The sequence below is a fragment of the Capsaspora owczarzaki genome (assembly GCF_000151315.2).
Source record: "Capsaspora owczarzaki ATCC 30864 unplaced genomic scaffold supercont2.15, whole genome shotgun sequence".
NCBI lineage: Eukaryota > Filasterea > Ministeriida > Capsasporidae > Capsaspora > Capsaspora owczarzaki.
This window is the reverse complement of record NW_011887306.1, coordinates 526,886-550,361: the sequence shown is the minus strand read 5'-3', so window position 1 is coordinate 550,361 and position 23,476 is coordinate 526,886. Positions and strand designations below refer to the sequence as shown.

Here is a 23,476-nt window from a genome sequence, read left to right as displayed (position 1 = left end):
TCTAGATCTACTTGCAGTCATCACACATCTCCATTCTATCCAGCTCAGTCAACATCATCCAGCACAGGCAGAAGCGCTAAAGCCAATCTTGCTCCAGCGAACAATCTGCTCTGGCTCTCCCAATCAATCGAGCTCGATCTGTGCCACTTTTCCCCTCGACTTTGAATGATGAGCATTACTGACGCATTGCTCAAGAAGGTCCAGGCTGCGTCCGGACTGGGCTTTGGCTCGTTCCTCGTCCTGCACCTGTGCAACACGCTCAGGTACCCAGAGTGCACTCGTCGTTTCACTCACTCGTCCTCGGTCTTGGGCTCCGATTGCTCGATTGCTCGTCTCATTGAATGGATTTTGTCCTCTGAAGCCCTCGCGCTTTTGATCGGTCGCTGCGACGGAACCACACACACACCACACACTTCAATGGTCAGAACAATCTTGCTTCAGTCACTCACCAAACGATATATATGTGTGTGCGACGTGTCTGTGATTTGTTTGATATAACTGTATACTTGCTTGATCTCGATTGCTGGGCTCGCAAGTGGACATATCTCGCCGGCTGTCTACGATTCCGTGCAATCCGTTTTGCGATGTTACTACCAAAACCCAGCCGTCGAGCTCGTCATGGTGTTTGGATCACTTTCGATTCATGTTGGTGCCAGCTTGTGGCGCATGCAGAAGCGCGTTGCAGCGGACGCCGTGCTGGCGCAGTCGTTGAAACACGAATTGTCAACCGCAGATGTTTCGGCAACGTCCGCGCCAGACCCGAAGGCAGTTCGTGCAGCTGCAGCTGGGCCAGACACTATGACTCTGTCGCTTGTTCGAAAGCTGCACCGGTTGTCAGGCCTGGCCCTGCTGCCCTTGATCAGCGTGCATGTTATGGCAACCCGGCTGTCACCGATCGTTTCTGGCGTTGTTCCGGACATGACTATTGTCACCGGAAGGTATGTGTTTTCACAGGCCTGACGATGTTCTCGGGCTCGACCTCGCCCTGTTGATGCTGAAGTGCTCACGTTTGTTTGTTTGTTTGGTTTTTGTTTGTTTCCGTGCTTTCTTGCTCCGAAAACAAAGCGTGGTGCAATACGGGTTTATTTTCGTGCTCTGGCACTATCTGGACTGTTCCACCTCCTTGCTGGCACTGGACTGGCCTTGACGACCTTGCGTTACCGGCGTCCAAAGTTCATTCCTGCTCCTGACAGCTCGGTTTGGAAGGCATTCGTCCCGCTGGGCGCACTCCTTGTCTCCAGCGTGCTTGCCATGACCGGCTACTACTGGCACATTGCGACACCGCGCGTGTACACTGACTATGTGCAACTGCACGAGGTCTACATGCAATACGTTCCGGATGTTGTGCGCAAGCATCTTCCTCATTGATTGATTTCGCCCTTTTGTTTTGAACAATTGTATTTTGAAGGACATCGATAGGGGCATCATTTTTTCATTTGCATTCGAGCCTTTTTCGCCGCATGCCGCACAGGTGGAGGTGCTGATTGCGAAGCGCTCTCGGCCATCTCCTTGTCAGCAGCTCGCTTCGAGCGGGGCAACGGGGCATTGAGAATGTCGGGCTTGGACTCGAGCTTAACAGTCACTCCTTCTTCCACCTTGCGGCTGTTGTTCGCCTTTCGAGGTTTCGTGTCAGTTTCAGCCGAAGCTGAGGGTTCGCCAGCGACGCGGTCTTCAAAACGCTTGAGTTCCCCAGAGAACATGACCTAATCCGACACCAAACCAAACACATGAGTTCTTTGGGCCATGATTGATTGCGAAACTTGGTGCTCGGGGGAAACACACACACACACGTTTCCGTACCGAATGCGCCCAGCCGGCATATTCGCCCCAAAGTTTGCGGAAGAAATTGCCAACTTGGTCGTGCGCGGCGGCCGTCATGGTTTTCGACTCGCCCACCGCCAATTTCAGCTTGTAGTCTCGCTCTGCCAGGCGCCGGACGTGCACATCCACAGGTATTGCGTCGTGCTTGTCCATGGACATGAGGCAAATGCAATCGGCGACTTTCGGACCAACTCCTTGCAGCTGAACGAGGTTGGTCCGAGCCGTGACATAGGGCAGAGCGCGCTGTTGCAGGAGCCACTCTGAGCCACCCAACTTTAGAACTTGCTTTGCAGCCTGTTCAATAAACTTGGCGCGGTACCCAAAGCCGAGCTCGCGCAATCGCTCTTCGACGCCGTCCTGCGCGAGTGCCGACACTTCCGGAAAGTCGAAAAAGCTCTGGCCATCGATATCGCCCCGTTTCACACCATACTGCTGGCACATTCGATCGATCTGTACACGTTGCGGGCTGGCGAAGGTGAGTCGTCGTTGACACAACACACACACAAGTCGACTTCACTTCATCCCGTTATTACCATCAAGGTAATCCTCGAGATGTTGTTGTTGGACGAGCAGATGAATGAGAAGAGGTTTTCCGTTGGATCTTGTCGCAGTATTCGCACGCCTGGCAATCGCTGCGAAATGTACTTGAAGCGCGGATCGCTCGCTGCCCAGGATGCATAAAGCGGCTCCAACTTGACATCCAGCCAGAAATAACGGCGCAGCATGTCTCCAAGAGTATCATCGAGCATTGGTTTGACATCAGTGGAGTTGGTCATCGTCGGAGCAATCGATGACTGGAGCAGTACCGAGGCCTTGGTGGCGGACGAAGCACCAGCAGCAGCAGCACCAGCAGCATCGGTTGCTCCATTATCATGCGAGTCCATGCTCATGCTTGTTGCTGCAGCACTGGCCGGCTCCGACACGGTTCGGTCGGCGAACAGAACATCGTCCGCTGTATTCGCGTATTCACGATGGTGGTCAGATTGCTCAGCGATTTTTCGAGCGCACAGCAGCTCAGAACTTCAGCCATGTAGTTGTCAATGTACCTGTTTGCTGCAGCGAGATGAGCCGTCCGCCAAGCACGCTCGACCTGCCAAAATGGTCCGTCAACAACACTCGAGTTGAAAATTTGGCACCGATTGTTCGGGTTGAGCATTGCTGTCGTACCATTCATTATCGCCAGTCTTCTTCCATCGGAAACTCTGGCCACACGCCAGTGTCACGTCGATGCGGAGCTCGGCGGGTGGAGCGGCCAGCGACCTCCAGCGAAGCACGCTCATGCGAAATTAGAGCAAACAGTGAAAATGAGACTGAGCCCCGTTTCTCAGAGAAAGAATCAAAGAGTACTAGAAATGATTTGCAGCATGACAATCCTGATAAAACTTGACAAATCAAGACGGGCATACGACGACCACGGAATAGACCGAGCAACAAAACAGTGCTTGACCGAACAAACAGACACGACTGCGCAAATCATCACAACGGATTTGTGTATTGGTCAAAGACAAGAGCATTTGGTTGCTGCCACGCCAAAGCCAATTCAGGGGGCGGGGGCGAGAAGCACAAAAACAAAGCAGACATGGAATCTAAAAAAACGAAATTGGTGCGGTGATTCGTGATTTTCTTCTTTTACACGGAATCGTACTTGGGTGGGGTGGCGTTGTTCGCGTTGGGGTCTTGCGAAACAGGGTCGGGGCTTCCGCCGATCGGCTCGTAGTTGGTCGTGGACGAGACAGTGATGCCTAGAAGAAGAAGAAGAAGAAGAAGAAGAAGAGACGAGTGAGCAACAAATTCAACGAACGAAATCCAAACCATTCAGAGCCTGCTTTGAGCCAAACGCTTACCGGGAACGGTGAGCGAGCCACCACGGCGGTTGAACTCGCGGAGAGCAAAGAAGAGCGAGATGGGCTTGAAGAGGAGGCTGATCAGCGCCATGGCGAACGAGAACTTGCGCGCGTTGGGGGCATAGTCGTTGAAGACAATGTCCTTGGTGCTATAGACGCCCATGGTGATGCAGTCGTTGAGCATCGTAAAGACGAGCGCGATGGCGTAGAGCGTGATTGCCTCGAGGCTCGTCTGATCGCCCAAGGCCCAGACGCCAATCATCGACAGGCCAAAGCTCGCGTAAAAGTACGCCGTGCCGAGATAGCCGTCGAGCACCGCCCTGTGAAAGCAATCAAGTTGCAAGCAGGAACAAAAAAAAAAACAAAAAATCAAAAAGAATATCATAGGACGAGTGTGTGAGTTGGATTGAAAGGGTGGCATATGGGATTGGAATCAAAAGCGCAATAGGACAGGGGCACCTTTTCCATCTCGCCCTCTCCCTTCCCCCCCCCCGGACTCTTCCACTTGGCAATGACTCTATCTCAGGTCATGCTGGTTTGTCGCTCCGGCAGAGGGGTGGTTGTGGTGGTGCCATTCATCACTATTCATCACAATGAGCTCGCTCTCTCTGGAGCGATCCAACCCCCTCCTCTCCCCAGCTCAATCAGCAGACAACTTGCTTGCTTGCCAATGAAAAGGAGTCTTGTGACTCTGTTGGGGGGTCTGGCAGCACCCTGCCGTCCGAGCGAGGCTTGCGTCACAGTCCGTCAAATTATCACAAAGTCGGTTCTGCTGCTGCCTTGTGATCGCCAAAGCACTTCGGCTCGGCTCGATTCGCGAGCTGGCATCGTCGGTGAGCTCAAGGTGAGGTTGATTTGGCTTGCAAAAGGGCGAGCAGAGGTGGTGGGGAGAGAGGAGGGGGTGAAGGGGGAGAGCGAGGGTCGCGTGGGTGAAGAAGGCGAACTCCGACAATGGGACCATTGATCAATGGGATTGAGTGGGGGAGAGGACATTGATGCTGGTGATGATGATGCTGGTGATGGTGGATAGGGGGAATGGGGGATGGATTGGGTTGTACCAGATGCTGAGGAAGGTGTGGAAGAGCACAATGGCGCGGAGCGAGAGTGCAGGGACACGCAGAGTGAATGTCATTGGAGGAGTTGAAACACAGAAATTGGACTGGAGATGAAGGGAATGAATAATGCAAAACTGCGGCGAATAATGGGGGGGGGGAGGGTGGGAGGAAGAGATGGAGATGGGAGGGGCATAGGGACTGAATCAACAAACAAGGCTGAGAAAACAAGGATCCCTCCGCTCGAAACAAAAACAGTCCCAATGCACGACTATCATCCAAAAAGGATGACAAGTACACTACTGTAGCTCATCTGCTACTTGTTTTCACTTTTGTTCGAATTCGTGGACACTAATAAAGAATATAGTGACGAATGAAGGGATGAGCCCAGTTCGTAACAAGTCCTTTTTTGTTTGTGTTGTTGGATTGTTGTTGTGTTCTCTTTGATGTTTGTGCAACATGTACGCATTACTTCATGGTTTGTGTGCCGTATGAAGCTTTATTAAAAGAATCAAGTGAAAGGCAAGTCGTAATTGCAACACTGAATGGCATGCCGTGACACACACACACCAAAAAAACAAACGAGCAAAGTCATGCACTGACAAGCAGCAGGTGTTAGTCGCGCTCACAGCTCCAAGGTGCCGAGCTCCCAGTACGCGCCAGAGTACGTCAGGTAGGACTGCTCGTACCACGCATCGACATCATCACGGCCAAGCTGCAGTTCAGCCGTTTGGTCTTCCTCAGCACCCATGCAGATCGACAGTGTCTGCCACTGTTCTTGGGAGTATGGAACTTGCGTGCGCTTGCCGGGATGAATGTCAGGCCGAGTCGGTGTGTGGAACACCTCGTAGTCGTACTCGCAGTCGGTGGGCAGCGTCCACTCGGGAGAGTTTAAGCGCGGCCAGTTGTGCAAGGCACCAGTCGTCTGGTAGCGTTGGATGCACGCCCAGGAAGGGTCCGGGCGGCCTTCCGTGACATTCGTACCAACAACATAAGCAGAAATCTTGATGCAGGTGGTGCCTGGATGGCAGATTTGGTTATAATCCGCCTTGTAACCACCGTCAATGGCTGGTTGCCCACGGAAGGTGGTGTACACCCATGGGGCGACAAAGCAGCTGAGGTACGAGCTGGCAAGAAGCGCCTCTACAAGATCTGCCGCACTCACAAACGAGAATGCCACAGCGGGCTTGGCATCATCAAAGCCAGTGCTGAGCTTGTTTAGCAGCGTGTAGCCGACACGGACACGACCCTTGCCGCATTTCTCGTAGGCCGCTTGGTCAAACATTTGGTCGTAAAACTTGCGTTTGGCCAACGGACTCAGCGTGCCTGTGCAAGACTCGATATTCGCGTGGCAGCCGGCGTACATCTCGGCAAAGCCAACTTTGAGCTCGTCAAGTGACACTCCGGAGCATGTTGCTGTCGAAATGATTGCACCGCCGCTGATGCCTCCAAACAGAGTTGATGAGCGGTCAACGAGGCGCAGCTCCAAGAGCCGTTCCATGGCTCCAATGTAGTAATGGAACAGGAATGCCGAACCAGCAAACGCAAAGCTAATCGGGGGACGCGGCGTTTCTGAACAGGAATCAGCAGCAAGAACACGAACTGTCGCGTCAGTCACAAAATCGCGGTCTGCGGCGAAACCCGTCAGTGCAACTTCAGAGATGGAGCCTTCGAATGTGAGGGACGGCGCCAGCTCGGTCAAAGAGTCTGGAATCTCGTAGTGGTTTGGCACTCCACCCAACAGAAGAGAGCCCTGAGGCGCAAATGGAGGCAGCGTGTCGCTGGCCACAGTGGCATTGCCAACGCTCGAGTCAACCACCAAAACAACAAGGTCATTGTGCCACGAGACCGACACATGGTGGGGGAGTCCATCATTCACAGTGTTGCTGGATCGGACAGTTGCCATGGGCTCCACCTCAGCACGGTGGTATGCAGCAAAGACGTAGCCATCATCGATAGCAACGGCAATCCAATCACTATCGTCGTCTCCGGCCTGGAAGGCCAGCAAAGCCTTGTCACGGCGTGTCGACACAGTCATGCGCAGTGACGAGCCATCTGCATCAACGCGGGCTCCGGGGAACGCCACGAAAGAGTTCTTGTCAAAGATCGCGCAAGTCGACTTGCAGACATAGCCAGCGACGGCTGAGGACACTGCGAGTTGCTCAAAGTCAACAACACCGCGAACGCCGGGCAGGACAACGTTGCGGATGCAGCCTCGGAACGCGGACGTGCTAATGCTATCAGGGTGCGGAACCACGTCCCAAGGAAGGCCGCCAATGTAGGCAAAACGGGTTGTCGTCAAACCAGTGGCCTCGCCAGGCGATGAGCCAGTGCTGGTGAAGATGTTGTCAATCTTCAACTCGCCTTCTGTTCCGGACAGAGTGGCGACAACGCGGTGCCAGATCTTGTTTTTGAGGTTGTTGATGCTGGATGAAACTACGGTGCCCTTGCCTGATCCGCAGTTCCACTGGAAGGACACTCGACCATTGATGAGCTCGAGTGAGACGAAATCGACACCGTTCAAGCCGGGCTGGTAAAGGAGCAGACCCGAGCCGTTGTTTGTGCGGAACTCGAGCTCAAACACGCTTGTGTGAGCAATTTCCAGCTTGGGCAACTCGACAAACGAACCCGTTTCGAACTTGGCCAGGTAGTTTGAATGCTGGGTGCACATGTCTGCATCCGCCAGGTTGACTGTGACGGCGGACGCAAAGTTGAGAAGGCCCTTGCTGCCAACCCTCGCGTTGCGAAGGCAACCATTAAACAAGGTCGCTGTGGTAGAACCTGCCTGCAGTGTGACATCGTCTGGGATGCCACCCACGCAGAGCGGGCCTGTAGCGTTTACCGAGAGAAGGGCGCCAGGGCTGCTGCCAGACACTGTCGGCCGGGTATCGACCGTCAGCGACGCGTCACGGAAATGAATGGATGCATCAATGGTGTGCCACTGGTTATCGTTGAAGGGGCCAGAAACGATCAGCTGGCCAGCACCAGAGCCGCAGTTCCAGCGGAAGACAACGTTCGCGTCTTGGAGCTCCAGGGAGAGGAAATCGATACCTGCCAGTCCGCCCGTGTACATCAGCAAGCCAACCGCAGATGCTGTCTTGAAATCCAGGCGGATGGGTGTGGGCGCATCAGGCAAGACGAGCGTGGGGAAGGTAGCATAGTACCCTCCTCCGTTGAACGATCCTGTGTCGGCAGCAACTGAGAGGTGGAGGGGAGGAGGGGGGAGGAGAGAAAGTGGAGTCATAGAGATGTTAGTTGTGTGTGATGAGAGAGCAGTGTGTTTGTGTTGGTGGATGCGCTTGTGCTTGTTGCTTGAGGTGCGTGTTACTGATCTACAAACACTCAGGTGTTTTGTGTGTTGTCATGGGCTCTCTCTCTCTTGCTCAATGTGTTTTTGTGTTGCTTTGGTGTTTTGTGTTGTCATGGGCTCGCTTTTTTCTCTCTTTTCTTGCGGTTGTCAAGTCAAGATCTGTTGCTCCCAATGGTCAACAACTGCGCGTGCGATTGCAGACACCAGGCACGCGGGGGCACGCCGGTCAACACGAAGGGCATGGGTGATCATGCCAAGGACACACAAAAGGCGGGCGATCGGGGGACGGTGGAGTGCGAAAAACAAAATATGAAAAAATAAAAAAAATAAAAAAATAAGTAGGTTCGCTCAACACAAAGCAAGCCGACGACGCGCCCAATCCCATCGCACAACAACAGTGTGTGTGTGTGTGTGTGGGTGCGTGTATGTGAGTGTGTGGATGGGTGCGTGTGAATGGCTGGGTGCGTGTGTGTGTGTGTGGGTGCGGGGGTGTGGGTGGATTTCATTAATTGGTCACTTCATCGCAACAGCGCGAGGACCAGCGCACTGCACCCGATCACGACTTACCAAATGCACCGGTGAACACAAGCACCACAAGCGAAAGCTGCAGCATCAGCAGCCGAGCAGAAGTCGCCATTGCAGTCGGAACAAAACAAGAAACAAACCAAAGGCAAAAAAGCAGAAAAAAAAAAACAAAAGAAAAGAAAAAAGAGTGGAAGTTGCAACTTGCCAAATCCGAGTTTCAGATCTACGAAGAAGCGCACGAATGGGCAACGACGGTGTGCTGCAACTTCACCGACGTTGTACGCAAGGGTCGGCAGTTTGTTCGGCAACTGATCTGTGAGACATTGCGAGTTGATCGTGGTCAACTTCGCGCTTGACAAACAACTCCCAAATAAACGGGTGCTTCGTGGCTCCCGCTCCGTTTTGTTCACCGACTATGAGCATGAATGCCGAGCACGGACCTGAAAAGTGCCAAAGCGGACAAAAAAAAAAAACAAATGTGGCTGCTCTGAGATTGAGTGAGTCTGTGAAAACGGAAACAGTCCCCTTTTTTGTTGTTTGGCTGTGTTCAACAACAAGCTCGAATCTGAAGAAAAATGAACGAGAGACAGCACGAGCTGTATTACAAAGTCAAGAATAAGAGTGGGGCGCTCAGGTAAGACATGGCCAAGTGCCCAGTTTGTTGGAACAGCAGTGACGACGCGCGCGTGTATTGACGAGATGGACGCCAGTCTGGATGGGAGCTTTATTGGCGATGCAGATACGCAGGTGATTGCTGAGGCCCTCAGGGTGAACACGACGCTGACGATGCTCCAGTAAGACAGCTCACTTCTCCCCCTGATGCGTGCGAGCGGTTGATTCAGCAAAGCGTGCTTGGAGTGCTCACTGCAGGATGGGGGAATGGGCAGTCTGAACCGGAATGAGATTGGCGATGCTGGCGCTCATGCTCTTGCTGAGGCACTCAAAGTGAACTGGGCGCTGACTTGGCTGTGGTAGGTCATCTCGTAGTTACTGATGCATGTGAGTGGGGCGATCCAGCAAAGGGCGTTCGGAGTGCTCACTCGTGATGGATGGGATGCACAGCCTGAGTGAGAATCACATTGGCGATGTTGGAGCGCAAGGGATTGCTGAGGCACTCAGAGTGAACAGGAGGCTGACTCACCTTTAGTAAGTATCGATTGCTTGAACATGTTTCTAACGATTGTTAGACTCACACCACAATATGACACAACAATAACAACAGTATTGACAAAAACCTCTTGACAAGCGCTGGAATCACTGCGCTCAACCAAACAGGAAATACCATTTGTACTCTGTAGTAAGATTCCGCACGTTGATTGGAGTCTTGCATGAAGCAAAATTCAAACAACGAGCCATTCACTTGCTTTCATGAAATTGCGTTTCGGTAGCCTTGCCGACCAGTATGATATATCGCCTGCCGAATTGGCTCAGATTGCAGCTCGTGCAGCAGCGATCGCTCGTGAATCCGAGATGCAATACTTGCGCTTCGAGCTCGCTGCCAAAGACGACAGGCTCTCTGCCAAAGACGAGGAGCTCGCTTTGAAAGACCAAGAGCTCGCTTTGAAAGACCAGGAACTTGCTACCAAAGACCAGGAGCTCGCTGCCAAAAATCAAGAGCTTGCTACCAAAGACCAGGAACTTGCTACCAAAGACCAGGAGCTCGATGCCAAAGACCAGGCGCTTGCAACCAAAGAATGGGAGCTCGCTGCCAGAGTTCAAGAGCTCGATGCCAAAGAATCGGAGCTTGCTATCAAAGACAAGGAGCTCGCTGCCAAAAATCAAGAGCTTGCTGCCAAAGACCAGGAGGTTGCTTCCAAAAATCAAGAGCTTGCTACCAAAGACCAGGAGGTTGCTTCCAAAAATCAGGAGCTCGCTTTGAAAGACCAGGAGCTCGCTGCCAAAATTCAAGAGCTTACTACCAAAGACCAGGAGCTTGCGACCAAAGATCAAGAGCTACAACAACTTCGCTCCGATTTGCAGTCAGCTCTTGATCAGATCGACGTACTTGAACAACCAGACATTGGATTCACATCCAAATTTGACGAACCCATCCCGCAAGTGCCTCTTGCAACTCTTGTCGCCGCCACAAACAATTTCGCCTCTGACTCTCTGCTTGGCGCAGGAGCGTTTGGTCGCGTGTACGGCGCCAGTTTGTCTGGCCGTCGTGTGGCTATCAAAAAGCTGTCGGCTGAATCCAAGCAGGGCACGGTCGAATTCAAGTCGGAACTGGATTCTTTGTCGAAATTCCGTCACGCCAACATTATTGCCATTCTGTCCTATGCAGAAGAAGGCGACGAGCGATGCCTTGTTTACGAATTCATGCCCAACGGCTCTGTTCGCGATCGCCTGAATCGGAAGCACAACACCCCTCCGCTGACCTGGTCTCAGCGCCATCGCATTGCGGCTGATGTTGCCCGCGGCATGCACTACGTTCAAACAGCCTTCCCTGACCATGCACTGTTCCATCTGGACCTCAAGACGGACAACGTTCTCCTGGACGAGCATTTCAATGCAAAAGTGTCGGACTTTGGTCTTGTCCGCGCTGCCAAACACCTCGATGAGCAAAGCTACCTTCGTACGCATAGCATGCAAGGCACAGCTCCTTACATGTGTCCGGAGTTCTTAGAGGAAGGGCGCATGACCATCAAGACGGATGTCTACGCCTTCGGCATGATTCTGCTTGAATTGGTGACTGCCACCAAACCCGGCGCTCGGCTGAAAAAAGATGCGCGAAATGCTGCGAAAAGCCAGAACGCACTTGGCATGCTGGACTCGGCGCTCACAGCCACCGAAGCAGAGCGGGAGAGCGTCGGCAATCTTGTTGCTCTGGCTCTCGAGTGTCTTGACGAAGAAGCGAACGAGCGCCCGTCGTTTGGCACCCTCGTTGTTGCATTGGATCCTTGATGACAGGCGGACGTCCTCCAAGTTGATGTTTCAGTTCTGAGTTCGAGTGCTGCATGTTGATTCTGCTCCGTCATTCTTCTATTAGTCCATCTCCATAGTTTTCGAAGAAGCATCATGTTCGTGCAAGCCTATCCAAGGTTTTGCTGTCTGTTGCTGTGATCGTTGAATACAAGATCAGTTGCCTGCTACATGGCAGGTTGCTTGGCTTGGGAGCAGAAGATTCGAAATAAATAATGCATTAACTTAGAGATTGCAGCAACAACAACAGCAAGCTGCAAGAAAACGGCAAAAGTTCCCAAGCCAGCACGCGTAGTTTTTTTCGAAGGCTGTCGTGAACGACGAGACTTGGATTTGGGAGGCCGACGTTGAGCTGCAGCAGGAATTGTTGCCTTCGAAAGAGATCGCTGAGAATGTGATGAGTTTGGCCGACTTTGATCTCGCGGACGGCGGGCCCTGAGATGATCCCACTTCGGAGGAAAAAAAGCCAATACTTACACCACACCAAGAGAGCGTATGGTGTGCTCGCACTACTCGGAACGGGATGCCGGCGGTGGTGATGCCAGCTCTGAGCGATCGAGCGGCCGTCCAAGCACAGCACGCTCCGTTTCATGCATGGCACGACGCAGGAACATTGCGACCGTCTGCAGCGTGACTGGATCAGGGAACAGTGGTTCATTGACCAAGTGTCTCGGAAGCGACTGCAGGTAGTCCCATCGCTCGCGCGTCAGCGGCGGGCGTCGTGCGTTGGCTTCCTGGCGGGCGACGACTTCCTCCTCGATGCGCTTTGCCTGTCGCTCCTCGTCGATCTGTCATCATTGCCATCGCGTGACAAGTTATGCAAATACAGTCAGTCGAAGGAGAGGGAATGGTCGAAGCAGTCGAACAAAACTCAGGTACCTGCTGGAAGAGCCGGAAGAAGAGCACGGTGCCCACGATGGCGCCCGGGTACTGAATCCACTTCTGAAATCATCAATCGAACAACGCAAATCCAGAGACCAAGGGTGAGATGGGACGAGGGCGCGTGAGGGCGGGATTGGGGAGGTTGCTTTACCGGGAGCTGCTGGAGCCGATCCCATACAAACAGCCGCGGCAAACGGGGCAGACGAGGCATTGGAAACTGGAGCAAAAAAAATCGCAATATTCAGGACTGGATGTAAACTGGATTCATGGAGATTGATGGGGGGAAAAAACAGCAAGAAAATAACAAAAACAAAAAAAAAGGCAGTCAATGAACAATTGAGGGGTTTGAGCATTTTGAACGAGAACTCTGGTTTCTAGTGATACGTTGGGCCAGCAAGATAGCAAGAGGAAGGCAATATCATTCACATGTGCAGTAAAACAGGAATGGTTGGCAAACACAAACACCGCGCAAATCAAACAAAACAACAAGTCGAACAAGAAACAGCTTCGCGCTTCAGTTATTGCGCCATGGCCGTTGATTGTGAAAGCTCAGCTCTGGGAAAAGGCAAGAAAGCAAGCGAAAAGAAAAGAAAAAAAAGCAGCAATCAGAGAATGAGCATGCGATGGGCAAAAAACAACAGACTGTTATTGCAACTTTGCATCTGTGTTGAATGCTTTGCGCCATACCGGAGTTGCTTTGCAAAATCGTCCTCTGCTGCATCATCGTCCCAGTTGTCCTCCCAAAGTTGTTGGTCGGTCTTGTCCTCTGCCGAGCCGTTCCACTCTGAGAAGAAGCAAAAAAGGAGCGAGAACAATTTTGGTAAGCATGAAGTTCAGAGTTCTGAGTCACATCCACGCCTGTTCCCTGCTGCAAAGACTTTGTATCAAGTCTCGCTGTGTGCAGCAAGAGTCGTTTGCAAACACCAACCACAGTACCTTCTTGAGGGAACTCTTCAAACTCGTCGTCCTCTTCGAGCAAGTCGACGTTCGCGGTCGCGGGCTCCTGTTTGGCGTCCTTTGAAGCAGTAGCAGCAGACGACATTTCGTTTTGTGCTTGTTGTTGAATAACTCTGCGAACAAACGAGGAAGAGAGAGAGGAATCGTTAGTTGGACAGCTGTGCATTGAAACGCAGCGTTTCCCCTCTTCATCATGAGCCTCCAAAGACAAAGGGGGGACTCCAGTGAGAGCAGCCGAGCAATGCATCAGCGACTCAACCGAATGAGCCGCGGAACGAGACGTTGTATCTGTTCAATGGGGAGGCGTTTGATGACCTCAAACAGACGGGTTTCGAGATCTCTTTTGCAATGGCGCTCCATTGGAATGGCGCTCACTTGCGCCGCTGCGCTTCGGACTCGCGCTGGGTTGGTTGCTCAGAGTGTGCGTTTTGATATGGAGACATTGAAGGCGGGCCGACACGGCCCCCAAAGGAAAGGAAAGCCTGCAGACCAGGAATCAAAAGCAAACGCAACTCACTTGCAAGACAGAACGAAGACTGACTTTCGCTCCCCATTCTAGACTAGATCTAAGGCATCCATTGGATAATATATTATGATATATCAAGTCGAAGAGCAAAATAGCGTCAGGTATTCTCAATGACTGCTGGAGCGGAAGCAGCGCGCGCACTCAAAAAGAAACCAACCCTGCTCAGATTTGAACAAGTCACAATAACAACACCAGCCGTGGATCTAATGGACTTTTTCGAGCGAAAGCGTGTTGCTGTTGATGTATTTGGGATACCGCTAGCTGTTCTACGAGAGGACCGCGGCTGTATGCGGGGTTGAGCATTGATTTTGTGCTTGGTGGAAAAGTTTGGGGCAAAGTTGTTGCACAGAACACGCCTGACAAGTAAACACGAGTGAATCACTGAATCGTACATGCAAGCCAGACCCACGGCATGCTCTACTAGTGAACAAGAGTAGCAAAAAAAAAACCAGCACGACAATCTGCGATCGCTTTGCAAAACGAACAGCTTCATTCGATCTAGTTCGCAGTGTCCATCGCCAGGAATTGTCGGAACCAGGTGGCTTCGTCAGCCATTTCTTGTGACGTCCGAGCCCGCCGTTGGGCTTCCTTGTCGTGCTGATCGAGCTGGAAAGCATGATGAGGAAAAACCCCCCATAAAAATGTCAGACGCGACAAACAGCAAAGAACCAGTCCACCACTGCATCACCAAGCATCACCACTACAATCAACAACTGACATCCAACTCCCCGCTTCCCTACCTCATGATAAATCTTGTCGTTCGGAACGAAATCGTCCTTGTGCCGGGGAATGATGTGGACGTGGACGTGCTCGACCGTCTGACCAGCCCCAACACCGTCTTGAATGGCAATAGTCAGGGCAATTGATTTGTATGCAATCTCAATTGCGCGAGAGACACGCTGGGTGGTCTGGAACAGGTCGGCAATCTCGTCCGGATTGAGATCGGTAAACCGGTGCACAACGCGCAACGGAGCCACGAGCATATGTATCTAAAACCAATCCAACATCATCCAACACAAAACAGACGCAAAAACAACATTTGCAACGACCAAAGGCGCAAACGATTCTCAGAATGTCAAGGAAACGACATTTTGGCCGCAGAGGAGCGAGAGATTGACGACAAAGTGCATCCAGCATCACATCAATGGCAACCCAGACCAACCAACGCATCGAGTTGCAGCTAGAACAGTTTCAATGATAAAGCAAAAGGGAGGCGAGTTGCCGATATGACCAGGGACGATTGGCTTGAGATTGACGAACGCGTAGCTCAGCCTGGATTGGAGAAAGCTCTGCAAACACAGGAGCGGAACACGGCGAATCCAATGCGACGCAAAAATGGCAAAGTTGATGAAGTGAGTGGGAACAAGCGAGGTGAGAGCGATGGATGGACGGCAGCGAGCGAGTGCAGACCTGTGAATGGGAGACAATGTGAGGTCCAAACCGAAACCCTTCAGCCAAAGCCATTGTTGCTGCAACTCCAGTCATTTTGAAAAAAAAAGGAGACTGGTTCTGGTTCCAAACATGAACGAGTGTGGGTGTTATTGCAGAACGAAAAAAAAGTTTGAGAAACAGGGGCAATTCATAAACATGCAAACATCCAACGAAAACAAACAAAAAACAAATCCAATCTGAGAAAATCAGAAAACAAACCGCTGCTGCTGCTGCTGCTATCATTCATCGTCGCTATTGTCAGCGGCGGCCGCAGGGGCAGACTCACTGGCTGCGGAACCGTCGGTCGGTGCATCATAGACGGCTTCTTTGCCTTCAAAGAACATTTCCATGCGACGGAGAACACGGAAGAAGCCTTGGCCTTCCCAGTAAATCTTGTGACAACCTCCGCACTCGCGGAATTCCGTCAGGGCGTCGCGTGCCGCAGTCAGCTTGTCGCCTTTCTTGCCAGGAAAGGTAAAGCCACTGACAAGCAGGGCATCCAAGGTCCGCGGGATCCAGCCGACCGAGTTGCACAGCTGGCACCGCGACAGCACGTCCTCCTTGCGAACATCCACTCGAAAATGCCGCAGCACTTGCATCAGCTGCACGCGCGGCTTGTCCGTTGTGACTTGGAGCGCGCGTCCGGGCTGGCACTTTTTCGCGGCGTTGCGAAACATTTGACCATGGCCCAGCAGAATGCGGCCTTGCTGTCGCGAAGCTCGCAAAAAGCCCTCCGAGTCACGATCGACGTAGACTTCACAGTCAATGCCCACGCCGCGCAAGCGACGGCACAATCGTGCCAGGGAGGAGTCGGCCAAAAACCGAATGTCACTCACTCGCACGCGCTGGTCTTCGGGAATCGGCGTCGTGTTGGCCTGGAACTGTGCTCCGAGCGGCGCCCTCAATGCAGCCAACTCTGCTGCTGGAATATTGGGCAAGGAGGCGACATTTGAGCTGCCAGAGTCGTCTGCATCACCGCCAAACAGAGCGGTTTGCGCACGATCGTGGCTTTGAGCCGGCGGATGCGCGGCATCGAATGCTTTCATGGCAGCATCCATCAAGTCGTGAAGCTTGAGCAGGCAGAAGGCATCCAGAGCTGAGCGGGTGGGAGAGCGTAGAAATTGGGAAAAAGTGTGAAACAGTGAGTGACCCCCCTTTTTGTCTTTCATTTCCTTTCTTCTGGCCGCCAACACCAACAACAACACCAACAAACACCGCGCAGGCGGGAAAAGACGAGAAAAATCGCACACTGTAGCCATACCTGCATAGTGAACCTGCGCCGGGCGAAGCGGACGACGCTCCCAGTCGGACATTTGCTGCCGCTTGTCGAGAGTCTTCTTCAGGACGGCGCGAACAAGACCAGCCAAGCCCGGTGCAATGACACCGAACTGTGCCACAACACCGGCGTGGCTTGTCAGTTGGGCCAGATCAATCAGCGAACGAATCGCCGGGAAATGGTGTCCGCGGGGCTCCTTTTTGCGCGCAGAGCGAATTTTCGCCGGCAGACTTCCACTGGCACCCGCAGTTCCTGTCGCAGATGAGGGCGGCGGATCTGGCGTGCACGACATCTGAAGGGCACTCATGTCGCCGGTCATGGCGTAGCCGATTTTCGTGACTGCCGCATCGCTGAACAGCCTGTCCACAAACTGGCCGAGCACAGCGCCACGCAAGACACACGTATCGATGAGGATGGTGCGATCTCGCGTGGCCAGCTGCAGCAGAGCTGTGGCGGACGAACCCTTGCTGTTCATCACCGTTGGGCGCCACTCAGTGTCCATCCCGACGACCGTGCCGGGAACGTGCAGGTAGGCCGACACCTCGTTCAGCTGTTCGGGGGTTGTGACAAACGTGGGCTCTGACACCTCAACGGGCAACGTCAGCACGTCGGAACTTTCGTCACTGCCATCCTGCAAGAGCTGCGGTCCTTGAGCAGCTTGCTCTCGACGTTGCGCAATGGCGTCAGCATATTGGACTGCGAGCTGTGTCAGGTCCAACGGGGTCCCTGACAAGTCCCGCATGTCCACTTCGGCCGAGGTGACGGCAAACTTTTCGGCGCAGTCGAGCGCGTAGGCAAAGTCCTGCATGGCCAACGCCTCGCGCACAAGCGTGACCTGCAGCTCGTGGTCGTCGCGCACGGCCACATCAAGCAACTCGTCCCAGTTGGCCGCGGGCTTGATGAGAAACGTCTGGCGGGAACCCGGGCCCACCGAGCCCCACTTGGGCGCGTCCGCCGCCACCGCCGCCGCAGGCGCGCCGTCGTCGTCTTCGTTGTCTGCAGGTGCCGCCGCGCCGGTAATGGACGCGTACTTGGACCGCAGCAAAAACTTGAGGGCGCCCATGCGCTTGACGGCGATGGAGCTCGAGACGTCGACGGCGTCCTGTGGCAGCTTCCACTTGTCAATCAGCTTGAGGGTGGTTTTCGCCCAGCTCTTGCCGCGGAGCTGCTTCTTGCGGACAAGCCCAGCGTGGCGAGCCGGCACAAAGTACGGGCTCGAGGCGTAGTCTCTGATCGCCGAAAAGCTGTCGGAAATCTTGATGAGCAAAACCGCGCGTTCGGTCGAGTTGCCAACCAGCCGTTCGGCCACAGAAAGCTTGTCGGAGAGGGCGAGCGAGGTCAGCAGCTCGGCAATGTTAAAGTTCTCGTACAGATTCAGCTCGACAATCAAATCGGCCGCCTCCTTGAGGTGGTTTTCTTCAAAGTGGCCTTGGATGTACTGCACGAGGAGCGATTTTGTGGATGGCAAACGAGCAAGGTCGAAGAGTTTGGCCAGTTCGCGCACAGACAGAGGGTCGGCAAATTCGAGCAGCGTCGCGGCCCGAGTGCGCAGCTGGTCGGTGATGTGAAGCGCAATGCCAAGTGTCAGCGTGCTCGCGGTGCGCATCGAGTCGGCATCATCCGCTGTCGCTGCTGTGAAGTGGTGGCGGTCGGCAAAGTAATCGCTCGCGTTGGTGCCTCCGTTGAGCGTGGGGGTTGACGCCTCCGATCCTGGAGTGGCTGGAACGTCCGGGGTGCACGGGATGCTCCCAGTGGCAATGTCATGTGCAGCGACGGTACCATGAATGTGCACGGCGGCGTGGTCCTTGCGCATGACGCGCTCCAAGCAGCTCAGCAGCAGAATGGCAACGGCTTTGCGCTTTGTCTTGCGCTCCAACCCTTTGGCCGGCTGTTCAAACACGGCAATGAGCAGATCGAGCGTGACAGACGCGCAATTGCGCGCGGTTTGCTCGCCAGGCACGATGTTGGCTGAGCCGGTGGAGCGATGGCGCCCATGATGTGCGTGTAGATTGACCTCAAGCAGCGCCGAGCACACCGTATGCCGCAGTTGATGCACAGACAAGTGCGCGTAGATTGTCGCAATGAGCGACGAAGCTTCGGCAGCGACGGTTTGCGCGAGATTGCTGCGCGACGGGTCGGCCGTGAGCAGCGCCAAGAATCTCGGCTCGCGTTGCGCAATGAGCTCTTCCAGCTCCTTTGCACTCTCGGTGCCGTCGTCGTCGTCGTCTTGGTCGTCAGCATCGGACAGAGATTGCGTGCTTGATTCAGCAGCAGCAGAGGCGGAGGCAGAGGCAGAGGCAGCGGGTCGTGCGGTTTCGGTGGCGGGCAGTCGGATACTCGGGCTTGAATTCGACCTGGCAGGAGTACCAGCACTGCTACTTTGACTAGCACCAAAGGATGATGATGATGATGATGATGATGATGATGATGATGATGCGGCAGTCTGCTGGGCTCGCTGCGCTTCCTTGAGCCATTCGCCACGCACAATCTCATCGAGGCAAGGCTTGGACTTGCGTGAAGGTGACTTGGCGCCAGTGCCATCATTCGCATCAGTCAAAGTAGTAGTAGTAGTAGTAGTATCACGAGCCATGGTAGTAGTGTTGGTGGTCGGAGGAGTCGCAGATGATGCAACCGAGAGCGCGGATGGCGACACTGTCAGCAGCGACAGGGCAGCGGTGACGCCCGCAACAGCGACAGATGCGCTTGAGATTGCGCTTGCGATTGGGGCTGGGGTTGGGGATGAGCCTAAGATTGAGGTTGAGGGTGAGGGTGAGGGTGAGGGTGAGGGTGAGGGTGAGGGTGAGATTGGGTTGGTCGCTGCACCACCAGCGATGCCGCTATCCCGATTGTTGATGGACATTTTTTTTTGATGGGTTGTGATGGAGCTAAGATTGGAATAGTGAGAGTGAGTGAGTGAGTGAGTGAGGTTTGGCCAAGCGTGAACCAGAGTGCAAACTTCAAGCATCTCCCCGCAGCATCTCAGCCAAACTCAAAAATCTCTTCTACTCGAGACACACATCGCATATTCGAATGCAATCGATCAATCATGCAATATTGACTCTGGTTACGACTCTCTCCGTTTTTTTGTGGGAATCAAAGCCGCTCAGAAACGCCGACTTTCATGGCTTTTTTGTTGTTTTCGACATTTTCGTTTTGATCTCTGATGCATAATCCATTCATCGTGATCATGTATTGACATTGTACATTTTCTACATTGACATTGTTCAGTCCTTTCAATATTCTTTCAATGGCTTTGCTGCTTCGTGCATCGTCGACCTTCGCCAAGCAGTCTGCGCACCAAGGCAAGGCGTCCCCATCTCAACCGCTCCAGCATTGGATTGAATCCCCCGTCCCTCTGCCTTCCTCTGCCTTCCTCACGCGGTCTCATCGGCCGAGTCTGCGTCCGGCTCTTCAATGCAAAGAGAAGATGAAGGGCGGCGATCTCTCGCTTTTTTTTTTTTTTTTTTTTTTTTTGGAATCCTTCACTGACCCCCCATTCGATCTGCTGTGGTGCCGTTCTGCTGTTACAGTTGTGCGACACATGTCGAGTGCTGCTGGGGACGCCGCAGCGGTCGCCAAGCACGCCAAGGAAGCCATGAGCACATGGAAGAAGTAAGGCAGCTGAGTTTGCATTGGGATTGCTATGGAGCTCTTGGCGCCTCCAGTCGTGCCGACCCAGCGACCCATGCTGGCTTTTGGTCTTGCCGTGGCGCTGGATGCGGATGGCACAGCAATCAGACACAGACGCCCAAACGCTGGGATGTGGAGCAGTCTGTCTCACCTCCCTTCTCTCGCCCTTTTGTCAGACTCTCGCTCGCCGTCTGCCTGCCAGCATGCGGCTACCTGTTCTATTACAACTTTGTGGCCCACCCCATGCACGAGGAGCAGCGCCAGTTTGTTGCCTACCCGCATCTCCGCATCCGAACAAAGCGGTTCCCGTGGACGGAGAGCGATCTCACCCTCTTCCACAACCCCCACACCAACCCTGGCCCGGACAGCGGCGAGCACGAAGAAGAGCACGGTGCTTCCGCTCCCTTCCTAACGCGTCTTTTCGCCTCTGGCATGGACACTGCCGAGCAAACCCGCGAAAAGCGCGAGGCGCACCTCCGGTACATCCAAGCCAAGAGCCAGGCCTAGTACGTGACACAGAGTTGCGGGAGTTTTGTTGTGCTTTGACTGTCTGTAGTTGTTTTTGTTGTTGAAGGTACTGTCGAGTTTGTTCGATGTCTGCGTCCCTCACTCTGGTTTGGTTGTCGCTGCCTTTTTGTTCTTGCGTTCCAGCATTGCTCAACGCGAAATCACAGCCAAGCACGAGCTACGCGTGCCTCTGACTCACCGCGCTGCCAACGAGTACGGCTTGCGAATGGACGACTACCAGAGCAAGCAGTAGAAGATTATTTTTTTTTTTCTGTTTCCACTCGTGGTGGTTTTTGTGTATTGTCCTTTTTTTGTTTTGTTGATGTGTGTGTGCTTGTGTGTGTGTGTGGTACTGCTGTCCGTGACTGGCTCAAGTACATGTTTATCGAGTACGCATCGTTCATGTGGAAGCATAACTGTATTTCAAAAAAACAACGGGGTTGCAGAAAAGCGGGACCTAAAAGGAATGTTGGTTTGGGGTTCTGGTCGACTACTGGGCGCTAGCAGGGACGGCAACTGGTGCGGTGCCGTGTTGTTGGGCTTGTGACTTGGCGTTCTTGATGACCACAAGAATGTCGTTAAGATTGTTTTGCCACGAGCTGAGGCGGTCGTGCAGTTGCTGCCACTGAGGCTTGCCAAAGATGCGGTGCGTTGCTCGGCCAATGACAATCTTGCCGTTCAATTGATCAATCTTGGCCTCGATCAGCTTGGCAGTGATGGCCTCAATGACCCACGCCTCGACCTCCTCCTGGGGCACGCTCAACGTCTCGGCAATTCGTGAAAATTCGACCTCGGAGCTGGTGGATGCAAGTGTGACGAGCGTCAAGATGCGCATCTTGACCAAGTTTTGTTCGTGGGAAAGACCTGCAAGTTGGAAGAAGAAAAAAAAAAAAGGGTCAGTGTCAGCGCAGCGTAGCGGCTCCCCCCCCCCTGGCAACCGGAAACACTGAAAAAGCAAACAAACAAAAGAAATCACAATAAACACGGTCAACAACCAAACAGACAAACGTACCAGCTGACTGAACAAACGCAGTGTGCGAGTTGTAAAACTGCTCGTATGCTTGGAAGTTGTCTCGTACAAAAATGAGCAGCAAGTTGTGAATGTCAGAGCCCTCGAGTTGTTTGACGGCGGCGAGCTGCAAAAGCGAGTCGAGCTGGAAAATTTGGGGAGCAGCGATGGCCTCCTTGATGCACTTTTCGGCACTCTCCTTGACGGTGGCCAGCGTCTCGGCATCAGCAGTGTCGTACGTGTGCAGGAGACGCTCGTGGAACTTGTGCGCAAGAATGCTGTAGTTTTATCGAAAACGGTCGAAAGAGAGTCAGCTTCAGAACGAGAAAAGAAAAAAAGAGAAAGAGAGAGAAATCAAAAAAAAAAAAAAAAAAAAAAAAAAAAAAAAAAAAAAAAAAAAAAAAAAAAGAAGAAGAAGAGAGAAACAAAGCGACACTGATACCACTTGCTGTCAAGGGTTACCTCTTCTTGTTCTGGGTGAGAACGTCATAGATCAAACGGTACAGAGCACGGGTTTGTGTTCCAGTCAAACCCCACTGGCCAATCCAGTCGGCAAGGGTGTCAAAATCGAGATCGACAGCCTGAAGGTGGCCGGTGGCGCCAGCAAACGAGACGAGGGCCTTGAATGTTTCAAATCGGTTCAGGGAGTTCGCATCGAGGGTGTTGAACACGACCGAGAGCCTTTAAAAGTTGTTAGGTGAAAACGGATGTGAGTTTCAAATAATAAGAAACACAAAAGCAGCTCGGCACCAAGGAGGAACGCGTCGGACTAAACTTACACTCGCAGCCGCTCAAGAGATCGCTTGTCCGAGACATCGGTGGCGACTGCAGCAAGCAGCGCCTTGACGAGCTCGGCGGCATCTTCTGACTTTTGCTTGGTGGCGAGGAAGAGCAGACTGTTGAAGGGAGCCTCGATGTCTGAACGAGAGCAAGCAAAACCCCAGGCATGATGAGTTTCCATGCCATTCGAGGTTGAGCGCTTGGCGTCTCTGAAGCAACATGATCTTTGATGTCGACATCGAAAAGACATACCCTTGTTCTCCGGGGCAAACAAGGCTGCGGATGCGGCAATGACCTGCTTGAGGGCCTCGGTGGTCTTGCCAGCAGCAACAAGCGCGGCAGACGACGCCTCCAGCGACGCGTTGGCGGTCGGTGCGACCTTGGCGATGAGGGAAGCAACGTCGGCGAGCTGCATACACACACAGAAGCGTCAAAGTGAGCAAAAGTCCCACACAGGTTGTCCCGCCTAACCCCCACCTCCCGTCAACCAGCATCATCACCAACACGGTCATTGTCACTGCGCGGTGGACGCCGGAGACGCGAAACGCATGCACGGGGAGCTTGCCAATGCATTTCCAGCCAAAAAGGCCATGTGCGTGAGCCGCTTTTTTTTTTTTTTTTTTTTTTTTTTTTGGTTTTCTGCGAGGATTGTTCACTCGCGGCGTTCCAAGTCTATCGCTCGCTTCATGGAATCGAGCTTGGAGAATGGTGTGATCTGGCTGTTTCGTTCTCTCGGTCGGACAGCGATGCGGTTGGTGACAGACGACAAGCAAAAAAAGGGCGAGATCTCTTCCTTGGTTGCTGTCCTTGCCCATCCGCTTGCTCGATCTCTCCCTTTCTCTCTCTCTCTCTCTCTCTCTCTCTCCTCTGCTCCAGCTGAATCATGCGCTGCATTGAAAGCTATGCGCCCAAGAAGAAGAAAAAAACTGACCAACTCGCTGTCGGTGCGCTCTGTCGATGTCGCAACCATTGTTTCAACGCAAGTCTATTGAATTGAAGAAAAA

The 23,476-nt window shown here is 53.2% G+C and overlaps 11 protein-coding genes across 11 annotated transcripts; 3 read left to right on the top strand and 8 right to left on the bottom strand.

The window, feature by feature from the left end:
* Positions 1-168: 168 nt before the first annotated feature.
* On the top strand, positions 169-1,368 carry CAOG_07354 (hypothetical protein; the record flags this gene model as incomplete). The annotated part of the gene is made up of 3 exons (XM_004343163.2): positions 169-263; positions 537-938; positions 1,194-1,368. 3 exons carry the CDS (start codon positions 169-171, stop codon positions 1,366-1,368), a joined length of 672 nt encoding a protein of 223 aa, XP_004343213.2.
* Positions 1,369-1,380: 12 nt separating this feature from the next.
* On the bottom strand, positions 1,381-3,186 carry CAOG_07353 (DNA N-glycosylase). Its single transcript, XM_004343162.2, has 5 exons — positions 2,989-3,186; positions 2,868-2,911; positions 2,355-2,773; positions 1,801-2,271; positions 1,381-1,703 (listed from the first exon to the last, which is right to left on the bottom strand). Exons 1-5 carry the CDS (start codon positions 3,099-3,101, stop codon positions 1,425-1,427), a joined length of 1,326 nt encoding a protein of 441 aa, XP_004343212.1. The 5' UTR covers positions 3,102-3,186; the 3' UTR covers positions 1,381-1,424.
* Positions 3,187-3,285: 99 nt separating this feature from the next.
* Positions 3,286-4,820, bottom strand: CAOG_07352 (hypothetical protein). The gene is made up of 3 exons (XM_004343161.2): positions 4,724-4,820; positions 3,666-3,985; positions 3,286-3,563 (listed from the first exon to the last, which is right to left on the bottom strand). Exons 1-3 carry the CDS (start codon positions 4,795-4,797, stop codon positions 3,451-3,453), a joined length of 507 nt encoding a protein of 168 aa, XP_004343211.1. The 5' UTR covers positions 4,798-4,820; the 3' UTR covers positions 3,286-3,450.
* A 370-nt stretch (positions 4,821-5,190) lies between these two features.
* Positions 5,191-8,725, bottom strand: CAOG_07351 (hypothetical protein). The gene is made up of 2 exons (XM_004343160.2): positions 8,595-8,725; positions 5,191-7,915 (listed from the first exon to the last, which is right to left on the bottom strand). Exons 1-2 carry the CDS (start codon positions 8,662-8,664, stop codon positions 5,343-5,345), a joined length of 2,643 nt encoding a protein of 880 aa, XP_004343210.1. The 5' UTR covers positions 8,665-8,725; the 3' UTR covers positions 5,191-5,342.
* Positions 8,726-9,086: 361 nt separating this feature from the next.
* Positions 9,087-11,705, top strand: CAOG_07350 (hypothetical protein). The gene is made up of 6 exons (XM_004343159.2): positions 9,087-9,186; positions 9,263-9,346; positions 9,440-9,523; positions 9,615-9,698; positions 9,775-9,849; positions 9,941-11,705. The coding sequence occupies exons 1-6, from the start codon at positions 9,128-9,130 to the stop codon at positions 11,454-11,456; spliced, it is 1,902 nt and encodes a 633-aa protein (XP_004343209.2). The 5' UTR covers positions 9,087-9,127; the 3' UTR covers positions 11,457-11,705.
* Positions 11,706-11,983: 278 nt separating this feature from the next.
* On the bottom strand, positions 11,984-12,567 carry CAOG_07349 (hypothetical protein; the record flags this gene model as incomplete). The annotated part of the gene is made up of 3 exons (XM_004343158.1): positions 11,984-12,262; positions 12,354-12,416; positions 12,508-12,567. The coding sequence occupies 3 exons, from the start codon at positions 12,565-12,567 to the stop codon at positions 11,984-11,986; spliced, it is 402 nt and encodes a 133-aa protein (XP_004343208.1).
* Positions 12,568-12,695: 128 nt separating this feature from the next.
* On the bottom strand, positions 12,696-13,860 carry CAOG_07348 (hypothetical protein). Its single transcript, XM_004343157.2, has 4 exons — positions 13,831-13,860; positions 13,293-13,426; positions 13,044-13,140; positions 12,696-12,911 (listed from the first exon to the last, which is right to left on the bottom strand). Exons 2-4 carry the CDS (start codon positions 13,396-13,398, stop codon positions 12,875-12,877), a joined length of 240 nt encoding a protein of 79 aa, XP_004343207.1. The 5' UTR covers positions 13,399-13,426; positions 13,831-13,860; the 3' UTR covers positions 12,696-12,874.
* Positions 13,861-14,236: 376 nt separating this feature from the next.
* On the bottom strand, positions 14,237-15,309 carry CAOG_07347 (HIT domain-containing protein). The gene is made up of 4 exons (XM_004343156.1): positions 15,250-15,309; positions 15,068-15,128; positions 14,580-14,824; positions 14,237-14,445 (listed from the first exon to the last, which is right to left on the bottom strand). The coding sequence occupies exons 1-4, from the start codon at positions 15,301-15,303 to the stop codon at positions 14,338-14,340; spliced, it is 468 nt and encodes a 155-aa protein (XP_004343206.1). The 5' UTR covers positions 15,304-15,309; the 3' UTR covers positions 14,237-14,337.
* A 200-nt stretch (positions 15,310-15,509) lies between these two features.
* Positions 15,510-19,136, bottom strand: CAOG_07346 (hypothetical protein; the record flags this gene model as incomplete). Its single annotated transcript, XM_004343155.1, has 2 exons — positions 15,510-16,366; positions 16,532-19,136. 2 exons carry the CDS (start codon positions 19,134-19,136, stop codon positions 15,510-15,512), a joined length of 3,462 nt encoding a protein of 1,153 aa, XP_004343205.1.
* A 602-nt stretch (positions 19,137-19,738) lies between these two features.
* On the top strand, positions 19,739-21,076 carry CAOG_07345 (hypothetical protein). The gene is made up of 4 exons (XM_004343154.2): positions 19,739-19,848; positions 20,077-20,158; positions 20,353-20,682; positions 20,828-21,076. The coding sequence occupies exons 1-4, from the start codon at positions 19,794-19,796 to the stop codon at positions 20,934-20,936; spliced, it is 576 nt and encodes a 191-aa protein (XP_004343204.2). The 5' UTR covers positions 19,739-19,793; the 3' UTR covers positions 20,937-21,076.
* Positions 21,077-21,082: 6 nt separating this feature from the next.
* Positions 21,083-23,471, bottom strand: CAOG_07344 (eukaryotic translation initiation factor 3). The gene is made up of 6 exons (XM_004343153.2): positions 23,404-23,471; positions 22,725-22,881; positions 22,472-22,610; positions 22,155-22,373; positions 21,696-21,970; positions 21,083-21,547 (listed from the first exon to the last, which is right to left on the bottom strand). Exons 1-6 carry the CDS (start codon positions 23,440-23,442, stop codon positions 21,174-21,176), a joined length of 1,203 nt encoding a protein of 400 aa, XP_004343203.1. The 5' UTR covers positions 23,443-23,471; the 3' UTR covers positions 21,083-21,173.
* Between the last annotated feature and the right edge of the window lie 5 nt (positions 23,472-23,476).

Bases quoted from the DNA above. Each gene is read 5' to 3' on its own strand.
- CAOG_07353 (XM_004343162.2), bottom strand. From the start codon at position 3,101: ATGAGCGTGCTTCGCTGGAGGTCGCTGGCCGCTCCACCCGCCGAGCTC. The intron at 2,912-2,988 runs GTACGACAGCAA...CCATTTTGGCAG, and splicing joins AAGACTGGCGATAATGAATG to GTCGAGCGTGCTTGGCGGAC. The intron at 1,704-1,800 runs GTACGGAAACGT...GTGTCGGATTAG, and splicing joins ATGCCGGCTGGGCGCATTCG to GTCATGTTCTCTGGGGAACT.
- CAOG_07352 (XM_004343161.2), bottom strand. From the start codon at position 4,797: ATGACATTCACTCTGCGTGTCCCTGCACTCTCGCTCCGCGCCATTGTG. The intron at 3,986-4,723 runs GTACAACCCAAT...TTGCTTTCACAG, and splicing joins CACACCTTCCTCAGCATCTG to GGCGGTGCTCGACGGCTATC. The intron at 3,564-3,665 runs GTAAGCGTTTGG...TTCTTCTTCTAG, and splicing joins TGGCTCGCTCACCGTTCCCG to GCATCACTGTCTCGTCCACG.
- CAOG_07351 (XM_004343160.2), bottom strand. From the start codon at position 8,664: ATGGCGACTTCTGCTCGGCTGCTGATGCTGCAGCTTTCGCTTGTGGTG. The intron at 7,916-8,594 runs GTAAGTCGTGAT...TCCACCTCTCAG, and splicing joins TGTGTTCACCGGTGCATTTG to TTGCTGCCGACACAGGATCG.
- CAOG_07350 (XM_004343159.2), top strand. From the start codon at position 9,128: ATGAACGAGAGACAGCACGAGCTGTATTACAAAGTCAAGAATAAGAGT. The intron at 9,524-9,614 runs GTAGGTCATCTC...TGGGATGCACAG, and splicing joins TGGGCGCTGACTTGGCTGTG to CCTGAGTGAGAATCACATTG. The intron at 9,850-9,940 runs GTAAGATTCCGC...GCGTTTCGGTAG, and splicing joins AATACCATTTGTACTCTGTA to CCTTGCCGACCAGTATGATA.
- CAOG_07348 (XM_004343157.2), bottom strand. From the start codon at position 13,398: ATGTCGTCTGCTGCTACTGCTTCAAAGGACGCCAAACAGGAGCCCGCG. The intron at 13,141-13,292 runs GTACTGTGGTTG...GCTTCTTCTCAG, and splicing joins TGAAGAGTTCCCTCAAGAAG to AGTGGAACGGCTCGGCAGAG. The intron at 12,912-13,043 runs GTATGGCGCAAA...GCCTTTTCCCAG, and splicing joins GATTTTGCAAAGCAACTCCG to AGCTGAGCTTTCACAATCAA.
- CAOG_07347 (XM_004343156.1), bottom strand. From the start codon at position 15,303: ATGGCTTTGGCTGAAGGGTTTCGGTTTGGACCTCACATTGTCTCCCAT. The intron at 14,825-15,067 runs ATATCGGCAACT...GGTTTTAGATAC, and splicing joins CAAGCCAATCGTCCCTGGTC to ATATGCTCGTGGCTCCGTTG. The intron at 14,446-14,579 runs GTAGGGAAGCGG...CATGCTTTCCAG, and splicing joins ACGACAAGATTTATCATGAG to CTCGATCAGCACGACAAGGA.
- CAOG_07345 (XM_004343154.2), top strand. From the start codon at position 19,794: ATGGCTTTGCTGCTTCGTGCATCGTCGACCTTCGCCAAGCAGTCTGCG. The intron at 20,159-20,352 runs GTAAGGCAGCTG...CCCTTTTGTCAG, and splicing joins GCCATGAGCACATGGAAGAA to ACTCTCGCTCGCCGTCTGCC. The intron at 20,683-20,827 runs GTACGTGACACA...CTTGCGTTCCAG, and splicing joins CAAGCCAAGAGCCAGGCCTA to CATTGCTCAACGCGAAATCA.
- CAOG_07344 (XM_004343153.2), bottom strand. From the start codon at position 23,442: ATGGTTGCGACATCGACAGAGCGCACCGACAGCGAGTTG. The intron at 21,971-22,154 runs GTAACCCTTGAC...ATAAAACTACAG, and splicing joins CTCACCCAGAACAAGAAGAG to CATTCTTGCGCACAAGTTCC. The intron at 21,548-21,695 runs GTACGTTTGTCT...TCCAACTTGCAG, and splicing joins TGCGTTTGTTCAGTCAGCTG to GTCTTTCCCACGAACAAAAC.